Here is a 15674-nt window from a genome sequence, read left to right as displayed (position 1 = left end):
AAAACTCCCCAGTCCTTCACTATGCTTGAAAATTTGGAGAATGGTACTCAGTAAGGTGTTGTATTGGATTTGCCCCATACATAACACTTTGTATTCAGGACAAAAAGTGTATTGTTTTAGAAATGTGTTTCCCAGTTTTACTTTAGTGCCTTATTGCAAACAGGATGCATGTTTTGGAATATTAGGTTAGTATTGTGGAGTACAATGTTGTTGATCCATCCTCAATTTTCTCCTATCACAGCCATTCAACACTGTAACTGTTTGAAAGTCACCATCGGCCTCATGGTGAAATCCCTGAGTTAGGAGAGATGCCTGTATTGTTGTAGTGACTGGGTGTATTGATACACCATCCAAAGTGTAATTAATAACTTCACCATGCTCAAAGGGATATTCAATGTCTGCTTTTTTTACCCATCTACCAATATGTGCCTTCTTTGCAAAGCATTGGAAAATTTCCCTGGTCTTTGTGGTTGAATCTATGTTTGAAATGTGGGGTTCAGAGATGATGAGGTAGTCATTCAAAAATCATGTAAACCCTATTATTGCACACAGAGTGAGTCCATGCAACTTATGTCACTTGTTAAGCACATTTTTACATATTTAGGCTTGCCATAACAAAGGGGTTGAATACTTATTGACTCAAGACATTTCAGCTTTTCATTTTTCATTCATTTGTAAAAAAAAATCTAAAAACATCATCCTACGTTATGCGGTATTGTGTGTAGGCCAGTGACAAAAAAAATCTAAATGTAATACATTTTACATTCAGGTTGTAACACAACAAAATGTGGAAAAAGTCAAGGGGTGTGAATACTTTCTGAAGGCACTGTATCTGACCATAAAGCAGAGGTTAGGGGCAAACAGAGCCATGTATTTATTCTAAATATATAGCTCTGGGGGCAACTATACCAACACCTAGTAGTGTCTGTGATTGTGATGTGGCCCTCAATTGAATAAGTGCACTTACAAGACTAGATACTGACATATTTCCTTTTCTATTTCAACAGCTTGTTGCTAGAGTGTGTAGATGGGCCTGTCCTGTGTGAGTAAGTTGGTCTCCGGTGTGCCCGTACATGTGAGATTGCTGGCCAGGCTAACTGTGACTGGTCAAAAAATGTACTACGAACCCTGTAATGAAGAAAATGTATATTTGGAAACAGGAATGGCCATGAATGTAAACTTGAGTGACTGACTAGTATTGACCTGGGAAGAATGTGTTAGCTTACTTTCATTGGAATTGATTGCTGAAAAATGACATTGTACAACTACACAACGTGGAGGGCCCATGAAGACAATATGCCCTCTGCTGGAGATCTAAATGACAGTGTAAATCACCATACTTTTCATCCTCTTCATGCAAGACATGTAGAATCCCAAAAAAGAGAGTCCACATTGCTTACAAACAGATTTCTATAAGGATACGATATTCAGGTGGGGTCAGTTTGATGTGTCTACCACCGCCTACAGCAGAAACATAAATAACACTTGGACAAATATAGCAGATAAAATCAAATCAAATCAAATTGTATTAGTTACATGCGCTGAATACAACAGGTGTAGACCTTACAGTGAAATGCTTACTTACAAGCCCCTAACCAACAATGCAGTTTTAAAAAATATAGATAAAAATAAGAAATAAAAGGTAACAAATATTTAAAGAGCAGCAGTAAAATAACAATAGCGAGACTATATACAGGGGGGTATCGGTACAGAGTCAATGTGCAAGGGCACCGGTTACTTGAGGTAATATGTACATGTGTGTAGAGTTACTAAAGTGAATATGCATAGATGATAACAACAGAGAATAGCAGCGGTGTAAAAGAGGGTGGGGGTGGGGGGGGGGCAATGCAAATAGTCTGGGTAGCCATTTGATTAGGTATTCAGGAGTCATATGGCTCGGGGGTAGAAGCTGTTTAGAAGCCTCTTGGACCTAGACTTGGCGCTCCGGTACAGCTTGCCGTTCTGTAGCAGAGAACAGTCTCTGACTAGGGTGGCTGGAGTCTTTGACAACTTTTAGGGCCTTCCTCTGACACCGCCTGGTATAGAGGTCCTGGATGCCAGGAAGCTTGGCACCAGTGGTGTACTGGGCCGTTCGCACTACCCTCTGCAGTGCCTTGCAGTCGGAGGTTTTGTCATGCCCTCTTCACGACTGTCTTGGTGTGCTTGGGCCATGTTAGTTTGTTGGTGATGTGGACACCAAGGAACCTGAAGCTCTCAACCTGCTCCACTGCAGCCCCATCGATGAGAATGGGGATGTGCTCGGTCCTCATTTTCCTGTAGTCCACAATCATCTCCTTTGTCTTGATCACGTTGAAGGAGAGGTTGTTGTCCTAGCAACACACGGCCAGGTCTCTGACCACCTCCCTATAGGCTGTCTCGTCATTGTCGGTGATCAGGCCTACCACTGTTGTGTCATCGGCAAACTTAATGATGGTGTTGGAGTCGTGCCTGGCCGTGCAGTCATGAGTGAACAGGGAGTATAGGAGGGGACTGAGCACGCACCCCTGAGGGGCCCCCGTGTTGATGATCAGTGTGGCGGATGTGTTGCTACCTACCCTTACCACCTGGGGGCGGCCCGTGAGGATGTCCAGGATCCAGTTGCAGAGGGAGGTGTTTAGTCCCAGGGTCCTTAGCTTAGTGATGAGCTTTGAGGGCACTATGGTGTTGAACGCTGAGCTGTAGTCAATGAATAGCATTCTCACATAGGTGTTCCTTTTGTCGAGGTGGGAAAGGGCAGTGAGGAGTGCAATAGAGATTGCATCATCTGTGGATCTGTTGGGGTGGTATGCAAATTGGAGTGGGTCTAGGGTTTCTGGGATGATGGTGTTGATGTGGGCCATGACCAGCCTTTCAAAACACTGCATGGCTACAGACGTGAGTGCTATGGGTCGGTAGTCATTTAGGCAGGTTACCTTAGTGTTCTTGGGCACAGGCACTAAGGTGGTCTGCTTAAAACATGTTGGTATTACAGACTCGGACAGGGAGAGTTTGAAAAGTCTCTTCTGTGTATGTGTGTGTGTGTGTGTGTGTGTGTGTGTGTGTGTGTGTGTGTGTGTGTGTGTGTGTGTGTGTGTGTGTGTGTGTGTGTGTGTGTGTGTGTGTGTGTGTGTGTGTGTGTGTGTGTGTGTGTGTGTGTGTGTGTACTGGTATATTAAATAAATAAACAATCCATGTTTTTATCTCACTCTGAGTTTTTCTCCCTATTCTCTATCTCATTTACATTTATCTCATTTACAGGTTGGACTTTGACTATAGAATACCACAGCATGAGTCATAATACCCAAAAACCTAGCGGTCAAAAAAGAAAATGGTCCCAATCGTTTTTCCACCATTCATTTTTCCCATGGGGGATTTTAGAACCATTTGAAATAAGGTCTGTGCCTCGTGTAGGCTTACCTTGGCGTGACGTTTTGATAGACAAGGTTGCTTTTATCACTAGATTTGCCTGTGTTTACCCCCCCCCCCCCACCCAAAAATGAAATGCTAATTAGCTGCTAATGTGACTATCATATGTGACTATCATTTCAGAATGCCATGATGATCTGAACGAGACTGCCGAATTAAGGCAAAGGTAAGAATCTCTGGATTAACTATCTAAGTTTAAAAATGAATAAATTGGCAAAATGTATTTATATTGACAATTCTGTGAACTGTCTTGTGCAAGTTTTAAATTGACACAATACCTGTTAGCAAAGATGTCAGCTAGAGATGACGTGCAGGAGCTTGCAGGGATTTGTAGTCTTGCATGATGTTCACTTTGATACTAATTACCATTTTCAAATCTGAGAGTAAATAGAATATATTGATAAATTCACCTTGTCCGAGAGAGATATATATGGCTATCAAAACGTCACGCCAGGGTAAGCCTACACAAAACACAGCCCTTATTAAAAAAATTTTTTTTTATTTTTTTTACATTTTAAAATAAGGGCTGTGTTTTGTGTAGGCTTACCCTGGCGTGACGTTTTGATAGCCATATATATCTCTCTCGGACAAGGTGAATTTATCAATATATTCTAAAAGTGTATGGTGGAAAAACAATTGGAACCATTTCCCTGTTTGACCGCTAGGTTTTATGGGTATTATGACACCTCCACTGTCGGGCTCTATTCCCAGTTATAGAACATGTCTAGCCAAAACTCTATTCTGACTAAACCATGTGGTTTGATATTTGAAATGACAGATTTGATTAAATTAATTACGCAAGTGACTGGACCTTTAAACTTTGCACTTAATCTGTGCCAGTTTGTGCCATTGTGTGCATGTTTGGCTCCTTCCCCTGCCTCCCCTCTGGAAGTCCCTACCATGGGGGCGGGGTCTGCCAGGCTCTGCCCCACCACTGGGGGTGGAGACAGAGGCTTGGGGTTGTTATACCCTCAGGCTGGGCAGGGGATGGGGTGGAGCCCCAGGAGCAGGGGGGCGGGTGGGGTGGACTGGGGGCCGGCTGTTTGAAAGGAAAAGTTTGACTGGTTGGTATCACAGGGAGTCCCGTCATTTGAGTCAGGACACACATGCCTCAGCAGTGAGAGGCTCCACTCCCGTTGGTTGGCCAGCATCCCAGGGTAGATGCAAAGACAGAGAGAGAGAGAGAGAGAGAGAGACTGAGAGACTGAGAGGACTGAGAATAAGAGAAAAAGGAGGAAAAGAAAGACAGCAAGAAGACAAGTAGACTAGAAAGTGGGAAGAGGAAAAGCTCCAAAGAAGTGGAAGAGTAAGTGTCCCTTCATAGAAAGGAAAAGTATTTGGATTTGACTTTTGGTCAGGGTGGCCCCTTAAAGTTTGTTCTCCCGGTAGTGTATTTTTATCCTCAGTGAGCGTGAGAGCTGAGTGGTGTGTGTTTGGACTTGACAGCCATGGCGGATCCAGCAGGCTTGCAGCAGGAGCGAGTGGCTCTGACCGAGGTGTCTGACGACGACGAGGAGGTGTCCCTGGTAGCCGCAGCGGTCCAGCCCGCCACCGACAGCGATGAAGACGACATTTCAGAAGAAGTGGACCTGGTGCTGGCCACGGGCTCGGGCACCAAGAGTGAGGCGCAGGTAAACGGGGTCATGGTGCTGACCCTGCTAGACAAGATCATCGGGGTGGTGGACCAGATCCAGCTGACCCAGAACGGGCTGGAGGCCAGACAGCAGGACATGGAGAAGTCTGTTTATTGCATCCAGGGAGAGCTGTCCAAGCTGTCCAAGAGCCACACTGACACGGCCAACACCGTCAACAAGATGCTGGGCAAGGTGCGCAAGGTCAGCGTCAACGTGAAGACGGTCCGCACCAACCTGGAGAAGCAGGCTGGCCAGATCAAGAAGCTGGAGAGCAACGAAAACGAGCTGCTCAAGAGACGGCACTTCAAGGTTCTCATCTACCAGGTGAGAGTGGGAAACGGAGGGGTGTGTGTTCAGACATGTTTACCAACAGGCTCTGAGGCCAGGCTGAATACAAGTGTGCTATCTTTATTCGACCAGTTTGCTCCAGCAGGAAAATAATCCTGCTGGAACAGGAAATGTGAAATAATAAGTGGATTATAATTAATGGACATTTTTTGTAGGGGTTGATACATTTTTAGTTAGGATAAATCAAGTCTGACATTTTTTAAGTGGAAATTACAAACTTTAGAAGCCTTTTTAAACCTTGAATACAATACAATTTTCATTTTCTGCTGCGCAGGAACACTCTCTGCGGCAACAGAGGGATAAAATGAAGGTAGCATATATGTAGTTTAGTAATGCTTATCCATGAAAGTTATTAGAACGTGTTAGCAGTGTATCAGTGTTAGAGTGGATCAAAAGATGGATACACAGCCACTTGTGTATGGTAGATTGTAGCAGTGGGTTGCGGTAGGCTGCTTCAGATGTGAGGTGGAGAAACCTTGTACAAGACCACTAGATTCCACCACAGGGTTGGGTGAATTCTCCATGATGCATGGGAAAATCATGAGCTGGTGTGAAATACACTCTGAACTTTATTATAAAGTTACAGCAACTGTTTTAACGTTCTCTCACCAGAGTGAGTGGCTCCTCACTCAGGGATGAGTTTACCCTAAACTGGTACTGCTCTAGCTGGTATACTTGGCCAAAGCTATTAGGCCTCAGGCTTTCCATGACCGGTGAGTTATTTAGACCAATGAGGTATTTAGACGAGTGAGGTATTTAAACCAGTGAGGTATTTAAACCAGTGAGTTACTTAGACCAGTGAGTTATTTAGACCGGTGAGGTATTTAGACCAATGAGGTATTTAGACGAGTGAGGTATTTAAACCAGTGAGGTATTTAAACCAGTGAGTTACTTAGACCAGTGAGTTATTTAGACCGGTGAGTTTCTTAGACCAGTGAGGTATTTAGACGAGTGAGGTATTTAGACCGGTGAGTTATTTAGACCGGTGAGTTATTTAGACCAGTGAGGTATTTAGACCGGTGAGGTATTTAGACCAGTGAAGTATTTAGACCAGTGAGGTATTTAGACCGGTGAGTTATTTAGACCAGTGAGGTATTTAGACCAGTGAGGTATTTACACCAGTGAGGTATTTAGACCAGTGAGGTATTTAGACCAGTGAGGTATTTAGACCAGTGAGGTATTTAGACCGGTGAGTTATTTAGACCAGTGAGGTATTTAGACCAGTGAGGTATTTAGACCAGTGATGTATTTAGACCGGTGAGTTATTTAGACCAGTGAGTTATTTAGACCAGTGAGTTATTTAGACCAGTGAGTTATTTAGACCAGTGAGTTATTTAGACCAATGAGGTATTTAGACCAGTGAGGTATTTAGACCGGTGAGTTATTTAGACCGGTGAGTTATTTAGACCAGTGAGTTATTTGGACCAGTGAGTTATTTAGACCAGTGAGTTATTTGGACCAGTGAGTTATTTAGACCAGTGAGTTATTTAGACCAGTGAGTTATTTAGACCAGTGAGTTATTTGGACCAGTGAGTTATTTAGACCGGTGAGTTATTTAGACCGTTGAGTTATTTAGACCGGTGAGTTATTTAGACCAGTGAGTTATTTAGACCGGTGAGTTATTTAGACCAGTGAGGTATTTAGACCGGTGAGTTATTTAGACCGGTGAGTTATTTAGACCGGTGAGTTATTTAGACCAATGAGGTATTTAGACCGGTGAGTTATTTAGACCGGTGAGGTATTTAGACCAGTGAGGTATTTAGACCAGTGAGTTATTTAGACCAGTGAGGTATTTAGACCAATGAGGTATTTAGACCGGTGAGGTATTTAGACCAATGAGGTATTTAGACCAGTGAGGTATTTAGACCGGTGAGGTATTTAGACCAATGAGGTATTTAGACCAGTGAGGTATTTAGACCAATGAGGTATTTAGACCGGTGAGGTATTTAGACCGGTGAGTTATTTAGACCGGTGAGTTATTTGGACCAGTGAGTTATTTAGACTAGTGAGTTATTTGGACCGGTGAGTTATTTAGACCGGTGAGTTATTTGGACCGGTGAGTTATTTAGACCGGTGAGTTATTTAGACCAGTGAGGTATTTAGACCAGTGAGGTATTTAGACCAGTGAGGTATTTAGACCAGTGAAGTATTTAGACCAGTGAAGTATTTAGACCAGTGAGTTATTTAGACCAGTGAGGTATTTAGACCAGTGAGGTATTTAGACCAGTGAGGTATTTAGACCAGTGAGGTATTTAGACCGGTGAGTTATTTAGACCAATGAGGTATTTAGACCAGTGAGTTATTTAGACCGGTGAGATATTTAGACCGGTGAGGTATTTAGACCGGTGAGTTATTTAGACCGGTGAGTTATTTAGACCAGTGAGGTATTTAGACCGGTGAATTATTTAGACCGGTGAGTTATTTAGACCAGTGAGTTATTTAGACCAGTGAGGTATTTAGACCGGTGAATTATTTAGACCGGTGAGTTATTTAGACCAGTGAGTTATTTAGACCGGTGAGATATTTAGACCGGTGAGGTATTTAGACCGGTGAGTTATTTAGACCGGTGAGTTATTTAGACCAGTGAGGTATTTAGACCGGTGAATTATTTAGACCGGTGAGTTATTTAGACCGGTGAGTTATTTAGACCAGTGAGTTATTTAGACCAGTGAGGTATTTAGACCAGTGAGTTATTTAGACCAGTGAGGTATTTAGATCAGTGAGGTATTTAGACCGGTGAGTTATTTGGACCAGTGAGGTATTTAGACCAGTGAGGTATTTAGACCGGTGAGTTATTTAGACCAGTGAGGTATTTAGACCAGTGAGGTATTTAGACCAGTGAGTTATTTAGACCAGTGAGGTATTTAGACCAGTGAGGTATTTAGACCGGTGAGTTATTTAGACCAGTGAGTTATTTAGACCGGTGAGTTATTTAGACCAGTGAGGTATTTAGACCAGTGAGTTATTTAGACCGGTGAGTTATTTAGACCGGTGAGGTATTTAGACCGGTGAGTTATTTAGACCGGTGAGTTATTTAGACCAGTGAGGTATTTAGACCGGTGAATTATTTAGACCAGTGAGGTATTTAGACCAGTGAGGTATTTAGACCAGTGAGTTATTTAGACCGGTGAGTTATTTAGACCGGTGAGTTATTTAGACCAGTGAGTTATTTAGACCAGTGAGGTATTTAGACCAGTGAGTTATTTAGACCAGTGAGGTATTTAGATCAGTGAGGTATTTAGACCGGTGAGTTATTTGGACCAGTGAGGTATTTAGACCAGTGAGGTATTTAGACCGGTGAGTTATTTAGACCAGTGAGGTATTTAGACCAGTGAGGTATTTAGACCAGTGAGGTATTTAGACCGGTGAGTTATTTAGACCAATGAGGTATTTAGACGAGTGAGGTATTTAGACCGGTGAGTTATTTAGACCGGTGAGTTATTTAGACCAGTGAGTGAACTGTTTGGCCATAATGACCATCGTTATGTTTGGAGGAAAAAGCAGGAGGCTTGCAAGCGGAAGAACACCATCCCAACTGTGAAGCACGGGGGTGGCAGCATCATGTTGTGGGGGTGCTTTGCTGCAGGAGGGACTGGTGCACTTCACAAAATAGATGTCACCATGAGGATGGAAAATTATGTGGATATATTGAAGCAACATATCAAGACATCAGCCAGGAAGTTAAAGCTTGGTCGCAAATGGGTCTTCCAAATGGACAATGACCACAAGCATACTTCTAAAGTTGTGGCAAAATGGCTTAAGGACAACAAAACCAAGGTATTGGAGTGGCCATCACAAAGCCCTGACCTCAATCCTATATAAAACTTGTGTGCAGAACTGAAAAATTGTGTGCAAGCAAGGAGGCCTGCAAACCTGACTCAGTTACACCAGCTCTGGCCCATTCCTCCTGACAGAGCTGTGGGAAGCTTGTGGAAGGCTACCCGAAACGTTTGACCCAAGTTAAACAATTTAAAGGTAATGCTACCAAATACTAATTGAGTGTATGTAAACTTCTGACCCACTGGGAATGTGATGAAATAAATGCTGAAATAAATAATTCTCTCTACTATTATTCTGACATTTCACATTTTTAAAATAAAGTGGTGATCCTAACTGACCTAAGACCGGGAATTTTTACTCTGATTAAATGTCAGGAATTGTGAAAAACTGAGTTTAAATGTATTTGTCTAAGGTGTATGTAAACATTCTACTTCAACTGTATGGCTGTCTCTTTGTATTGCCTTCTCCATAGCAACAAGTGGGGGTACCTTTCCCCTGTGTCTCAATACAGAGTAGCCTAATTACATAGTACCAGGCTGTATACCTCCCAGTCACACCACTCCAGTGTACATACATAAAGTCCTAGTCAACCAGAGGGATTCCGTTATGATGAGTGAGGGAAAGGGAAGGGAGTCTGAACAGCCCCTCTCTCTGTGGCAGCCTGCTACTCAATGGGCTGGTGTTTTTTTAGCCCTGCGTGCTGCAATGTCTGTCTAATGGCTTGCAGCTGGCAGCCTCATGACAGGACGAGACTTTGGGTAGTTTGCAACCTGGCTGGGGGCAAGTTCTGTGATGTCTTGTCTCCTATTCAGACCTGGGTACAAATACATGTGCCTTTGAGTATCTGGTATTTCAAATACTTTTTCTGTGTATGTGAGTATTTTCTGATACACAGACCAAAACAAGTACTTTTATTTGAGTATTTTAATGGTTATTTGTAAAAACCAAATAGTCTGCCAAATTGTATTTCACAGTGTTTTCAAATAGTTATTTCAAATACTATTTTCAAATATCTGTGTTAAATGCATGGGAGTGTTTTTGAGTAAGTGTTTTTCAGTATTTCAAATACTTTCCAAGTATATTTCCAAATGCATTAAAATATTAAACTACTTGTCTTTTCAAATAAAATATATCTGAATGCTTACTTTGAATGTATTTGAAAGTAATTGAGATATTTTAAATTGTATTTGAACTCAGTTCTGCTCTTATTAGCTGGCATGATTACAGTACAGTATATCAACCAGAGGAGAAGAAAGCAGAGGAAGGACCTATTTGGAAAATCTATTTTTGCCTAATGCCTAAATTATATATTTTGTCTTTTAGTCTTTAGAAATGCCTATAGAGGTCAATATAATGCCTTATAAAACATTGACATATTTTCACACTGTCTGCTTTTTCTGAACATAATTAACTAGAAGAGAGTTAAAGGTGCGTCAATATCTGGTAGCTGGCTGTTGGAGGCCATCTTGATCAGTTTATTCTAGAGTGTCTGCATTGGCTTGCGGTCTTATTTTCAGATCCCCTTCCTGGAATGTCCACTGTGGCACTAGGTTACACTATTGGCATTTAGCAGGAACCCAATCAGAGACGGCCGGTCTTAATAAATTACCTCAGTAAAGGAGGGCCCCCCTGCTGTTTGACACACTGCTCCTATCGCCCTGTCCTGGATTCTGTCTGAGGCATTCTGACTTCTTTTACGGTCTGTGTGCGTGCGAGCAACCTAATGTGAAGTGACAAGTATTACAACACTTTTTGGTTTCTCTGTTTACTGATGCCTTGTCATTTCCCCAAATTCATGCTTAAGCAAGTTCCAACAAAGCCATAGATGGAGCTGAAAATATCCTGTCACATTTAGTTCCTCATCCTCTCCATCACCTGTGCTTTGCCATTCAAAACAACTAACTAATACTTACTGTTGAACTGTGACTGTGTTAACCTTGACTCCCATATTACTCTATGAACTTTGACCCCTATGTTACTGAATGTACTTTCTGACTTTCAGAATGGTGACTGACTGAATGCCACTGCTGTTACTGTCTGAACTGTCAACTGTGACTCCACTCCACACCACTGTAACTGTCTGAACTGTGACTCCACCAGTAGTCAGTCGTATGAACTGTGATTTTCATGTTGCCGTAGTCCTACACGGTTCAGTCCCATCTCTATTTATTGCCAGCGACTGCATGGTGTCGCGTTAAATGATATCGGAGGAGCTCGGCCAGAGAGTGACAGCATGGTGAATCAACACTGGCTCTGAGTCAGGTTTCACCTCTTTTCACTGTCTCTGTGGCAAACGCTCTCAGCTCGTTAGTGTGCGTGTGTGTGTGTGTGAGGTCAAGCAGGAAAGATTCCCATCCTCTATGCATCAATTGCTTGGGTAGGAACATGCCCAGTGCTCACAGTGCTCACAGGACTCAAGGACCCTGCAGACTGCCTTCGAGCCAACAGCGATAGCTTGAGGCTCAGCTCTCCGCAACTAAGCCCAGTTGGGGCGAGGTCATGGTGGATAGCCTTGACTCCCTCCCCTCACTGTCCGACGACGTAGTGTTGGGGGAGGTTGAGTTAGGGGATGATGAGGATGACGATGGGATTAATCTCACGGAGATCCTCGAGATTACGACCACGTTCTCCCGCCCTCTCAGGTCTGCTGACCTGACGGCCCGAGAGCAGTGGAGCTGCTCCTCCTCCAATAGAGTTTGGGCTCCTTCATATAGTATCTGCAAGCGGGCTCAGGGCCCGTCAAGGGAACTATACGACAGAAAGAGACTCCAGTCACATACAGCCCCAATAAAGGAATTGCTCCCTGCGGTACCAGCTTGCCTCGGGGAGGCTAAGGGCTTGTGGGGAAAAACCCTCACTAGCAGGATTTTTGCTAAGGGTACCCCAAGCCTGGACATACACAATATAGTTTTGGCAACTCTCCCACGGTGCAGCTGTCACTGGCTCACCACACCAGCCCCATGTGCTGTGTTATTAACGATACCAGCGCCTTACTGCCTCCGTTTTTCAGAAAACGAACATGGTCTTGGCCCAAGCATTTAGAGCTCTCAACGTGACCTCTTTACTGTTGAGTAATAGCCGGCTGAGTTACTGTTGGAGGTGAGGAAGAAACTGAACTTGAACTTGGAGACCCTAGACCCAGATTGGGAGGAGATCTGTAGGATTACAGACCATAGCATCCGTGCTTCCTGTAGTGTCATCCAAGGATGTGGTTATACCATGAGCCTAGTGGTGGTGGGAGAAATTACACTTTGGCTGAGAATATCCAGCTTAACAGGCAAAGAAAAAGTGGACCCCCTGGATGCCTGAGCGACACCAATCCTTTCCCTCCTCATCTTCGAGCCCCCTGATGACCAGTGATTTTCCAGTCGGCAGTTACAATCCTGCTTATGACTAGTCCTGGCAGCTATCGTCATGAAGGGCTTTTTAAAAATGTTTTTATTTAACCTGGTAAATTGACTGAAAACACATTCTCATTTACAGCAATGACATGGGGAATAGTTACAGGGGAGATGAATGAGCCAATTGTAAGCTGGGGATGATTAGATGACCATGATGGGATGAGGGCTAGATGGGAATTTAGCCGGGACACCATGGTTAACACCCCTACTCTTACAATAATTGGCATGGGATCTTTAGTGACCACAGAGAGTCAGGACACCCGTTTAATGTCCCATCCAAAATACAGCACCCTACACAGGGCAATGTCCCCAATCACTGCGCTGGGGAATATTAGACCAGAGGAAAGGGTGCCTCCTACTGGCCCTCCAACACCACTTCCAGCAGCATCTGGTCTCCCATCCAGGGACTGACCAGGACCAACCCTACTTTGCTTCAGAAGCGAGCCAGTAGTTGGATGCAGGCTGGTATGCAGCTGGCTAAGCATAACATAGCAGTTATCCATCCTCACTTGGAGAGCGAGGCATAGCCAGTGAGAGAGAAGAAAAAACAGGCCTGCCAGCTACTTATGCACGCTCGATGTTTTTACAATTGGTGCGTTTTTGTCGTGGAGCAGTTGTGTGACTATATCATTGCGTTTCCCCTGCTCGCAAGAGTGTGAGGAAGACAATTATGCTTGAGAATAACCAGATGGTGGGAGACTGGCTCCTTTTATGGTCTCTCACCACATTTTCCACTCTACCTGTTTGTCCCCAACAGACGCATTTGATAGGTACTTTCGAGAGAGTAGGCGGTCCTAGCGAACCCCACATGTGATACATCTCATGTACATCATCAGAGAACTGGGGTTACGCAAATAACCTTACGTTTTCAACTGCCGATAGTGTCAAGTCAAGTGGGGGGTTACAGTACGAGTTAGTTACTGCAAGTCAGAGGATTATCTGAGTATGTTCGCATAGGTGGATGCACTCGTGATCTACTGCGAGTGTGTTTTCCATTTGTGGAATGTTCTGTCCGTGCGTGTTCCGCGTTTGCGTGTGTCAGCTTGTGCTGGCGTCAACCACAGCTGTTCTTCTCTCGTGTGAGTGCTCTCTGAGAATAGCCACATCCTTTCATATTGCTAGCATCAGGGAAACACTCTGACAGTGATGCTTTATAATTAAACCTGGAGCGACGGGAGAACACACGACCCCCTTGCAACAGCAGGGTGTGGCAATACTATTGGACACTGGCACCCAAAGACATATCTCACATTTGTTCTAGAAGAGGAAATCATGATAAGTCAAATAAATGGCCTCTCCCATCTAGTGCATAACCTATGCTATAACCTGTTTAGGTTTTTCCCTGGAGAGAAACACATGCCACTCAAACACTCTGTCCTTGTGAGAGAGTGTGAGGAAGAGAGTGTGAGGAGGAGAGTGCGAGGGAGGAAGAGTCTCTGAGGGTCCCAGAGTCCCAGCAGCAGCTGACAGTGTTGTGGCAGGCCCAGGGCAAAGCCACATCTCATCGGCCCTCTCTCAACTACAAATGTCCCTTGACCCATCTTCTATCATCCTCTCTCCTCCTCCTCCACTCCTCCCCATCGCAGGGATGCTTCCGAGGTATCTATGGACCAAGGCCTCCCGCCCATCTGATCATTGCAAAGAGGGTGTGGCACGAGCTGTCAGTCCACTCATTCATCTGTTATTGAAGACTCAGGATCTGTGTGTCTATGATGGACAAGTCTCTTCAGCATCCCTGTACTGCTCTGGCATGGAGTCAGGGGACAGTGACAGTCCTGTCTCTGACTCTATCACAGGGGACATCCGACTTCTCAGTTACAGCTTGTCTCCCCCAGTCTCAGTCCCCAACCCCAGGCAAACCTGGCAGCACTTCAGAACCAATTACCTCAAGCTTGTGACCCCTCTATGGTCTAGTCAGGGACTAACCTGTCCTCCTAGACGCACTGTGATCACTGTGGGGGAACCGGGGAGGGGTGTGATGATGGCGTACAGTAGGGTGGAGAGAGAGAGGAACGAAGAGATAGACAGCAGCACCAAATTAGTACGCTGATTCATCCCCTTGGATTCTCCCACTTTCCCTCACTCACTCTCTGTCTCTCGCCCCCCTCTGGGTCAACCTCTCCTGTCATCCACACTCCTACACTCCCCAACCTCTCCTCCCCTCCCTCCCTCCCTCCTTCCCCTCCCCCTCCCCCTCCCCACCCTCCGGTACCTGCAGCTTGTGGAGAGATGTCTGGCAGGCTCTACATTTCACTGTTGCGTGTCAGCTCTTCTGTAGAACACTGGCCGAGAGATTCAATACTAGGGTGCATGAGTGTTTGTGTGTGTGAAAAGTCAGTTCACTGCCCCTCTCCCTCACTGTTTCACATTTCCGAATGACACACTGGCATGGTGTTATGTTCTATGTTGAGTGCAAATTTAGAAGTTGTATTATATCAGTTTTGGTAAGCCGTTCATGTACAGTTTATTTGAAGTGTATCCCTTCATGCCCTTTCACCTTAATTCCACTCACTTTATTGTTATTTTTGTTCTAAGATGTCTGCCTGAGTATTCAGGGGATCCTAAAAGTTGTATGGACAGATCAGAAGGAAGACCACAGCCATAACATGGCAGGAAAAAGGGGAAGCCCTCGCTTTGACAAGGAGATCCTACATTCTTGTAGGTTAGCGTCAAATAAAATGTTCCTCTTCTTTCCTCCGATGTGGGAGTTTCCTTGAACTTCCTGAGTCCACTCCAAACCACAGGTTCTTTCTGTTGGCTCTCCCTCCCATCATCACCATCTTTATCATGGCCCAGGATCAGACTGGAACAGCCTGGAGCCAGCTAGCTACATGGACTGTATCTATTGGCACAGTGCAGCAGTCTGTGGTCCTCTACTGATTATCTCCCTCTTCTCTCATATCTGTTCTGGCTTTAGGAGGAGCTCAGCCATGAGCACTGAGCTGTCATTAATTTAGTTTTTCTTTCCTTTTTATACTTGGGAAAGATCCAAAGGCGCTGTGAAAGGTGCGCTTGCATAGGTTTCACATCACAGTATCATTCCCTGGCTTGAAAGGAATCTCTCTGCCAATTTGATCTAACGTGTGTAAAACGATTGTGTATTATT

At 44.3% G+C, this 15674-nt stretch overlaps 1 protein-coding gene across 2 annotated transcripts in view; it reads left to right on the top strand.

The window, feature by feature from the left end:
* Positions 1-4472: 4472 nt before the first annotated feature.
* LOC139565483 (caveolae-associated protein 1-like) overlaps positions 4473-15674 on the top strand; it is a 33204-nt gene continuing 22002 nt past the window's right edge. Inside the window, exons 1-2 of one of the 2 annotated variants that reach the window (XM_071385872.1) lie at positions 4473-4711; positions 4852-5363. In XM_071385872.1, the coding sequence (XP_071241973.1) occupies positions 4854-5363 (510 nt within the window). In that variant the 5' untranslated portion in view covers positions 4473-4711; positions 4852-4853. Of the gene's footprint in view, positions 4712-4794; positions 5364-15674 lie in introns of both variants that reach the window. The other variant, XM_071385871.1, reaches the window with a different exon arrangement.

This window comes from Salvelinus alpinus, chromosome 36 (genome assembly GCF_045679555.1).
Source record: "Salvelinus alpinus chromosome 36, SLU_Salpinus.1, whole genome shotgun sequence".
Classification (NCBI taxonomy): Eukaryota; Metazoa; Chordata; class Actinopteri; order Salmoniformes; family Salmonidae; genus Salvelinus; species Salvelinus alpinus.
Note: the sequence above shows the minus strand (reverse complement) of the source record. Positions and strands in the feature narration are given on the sequence as shown.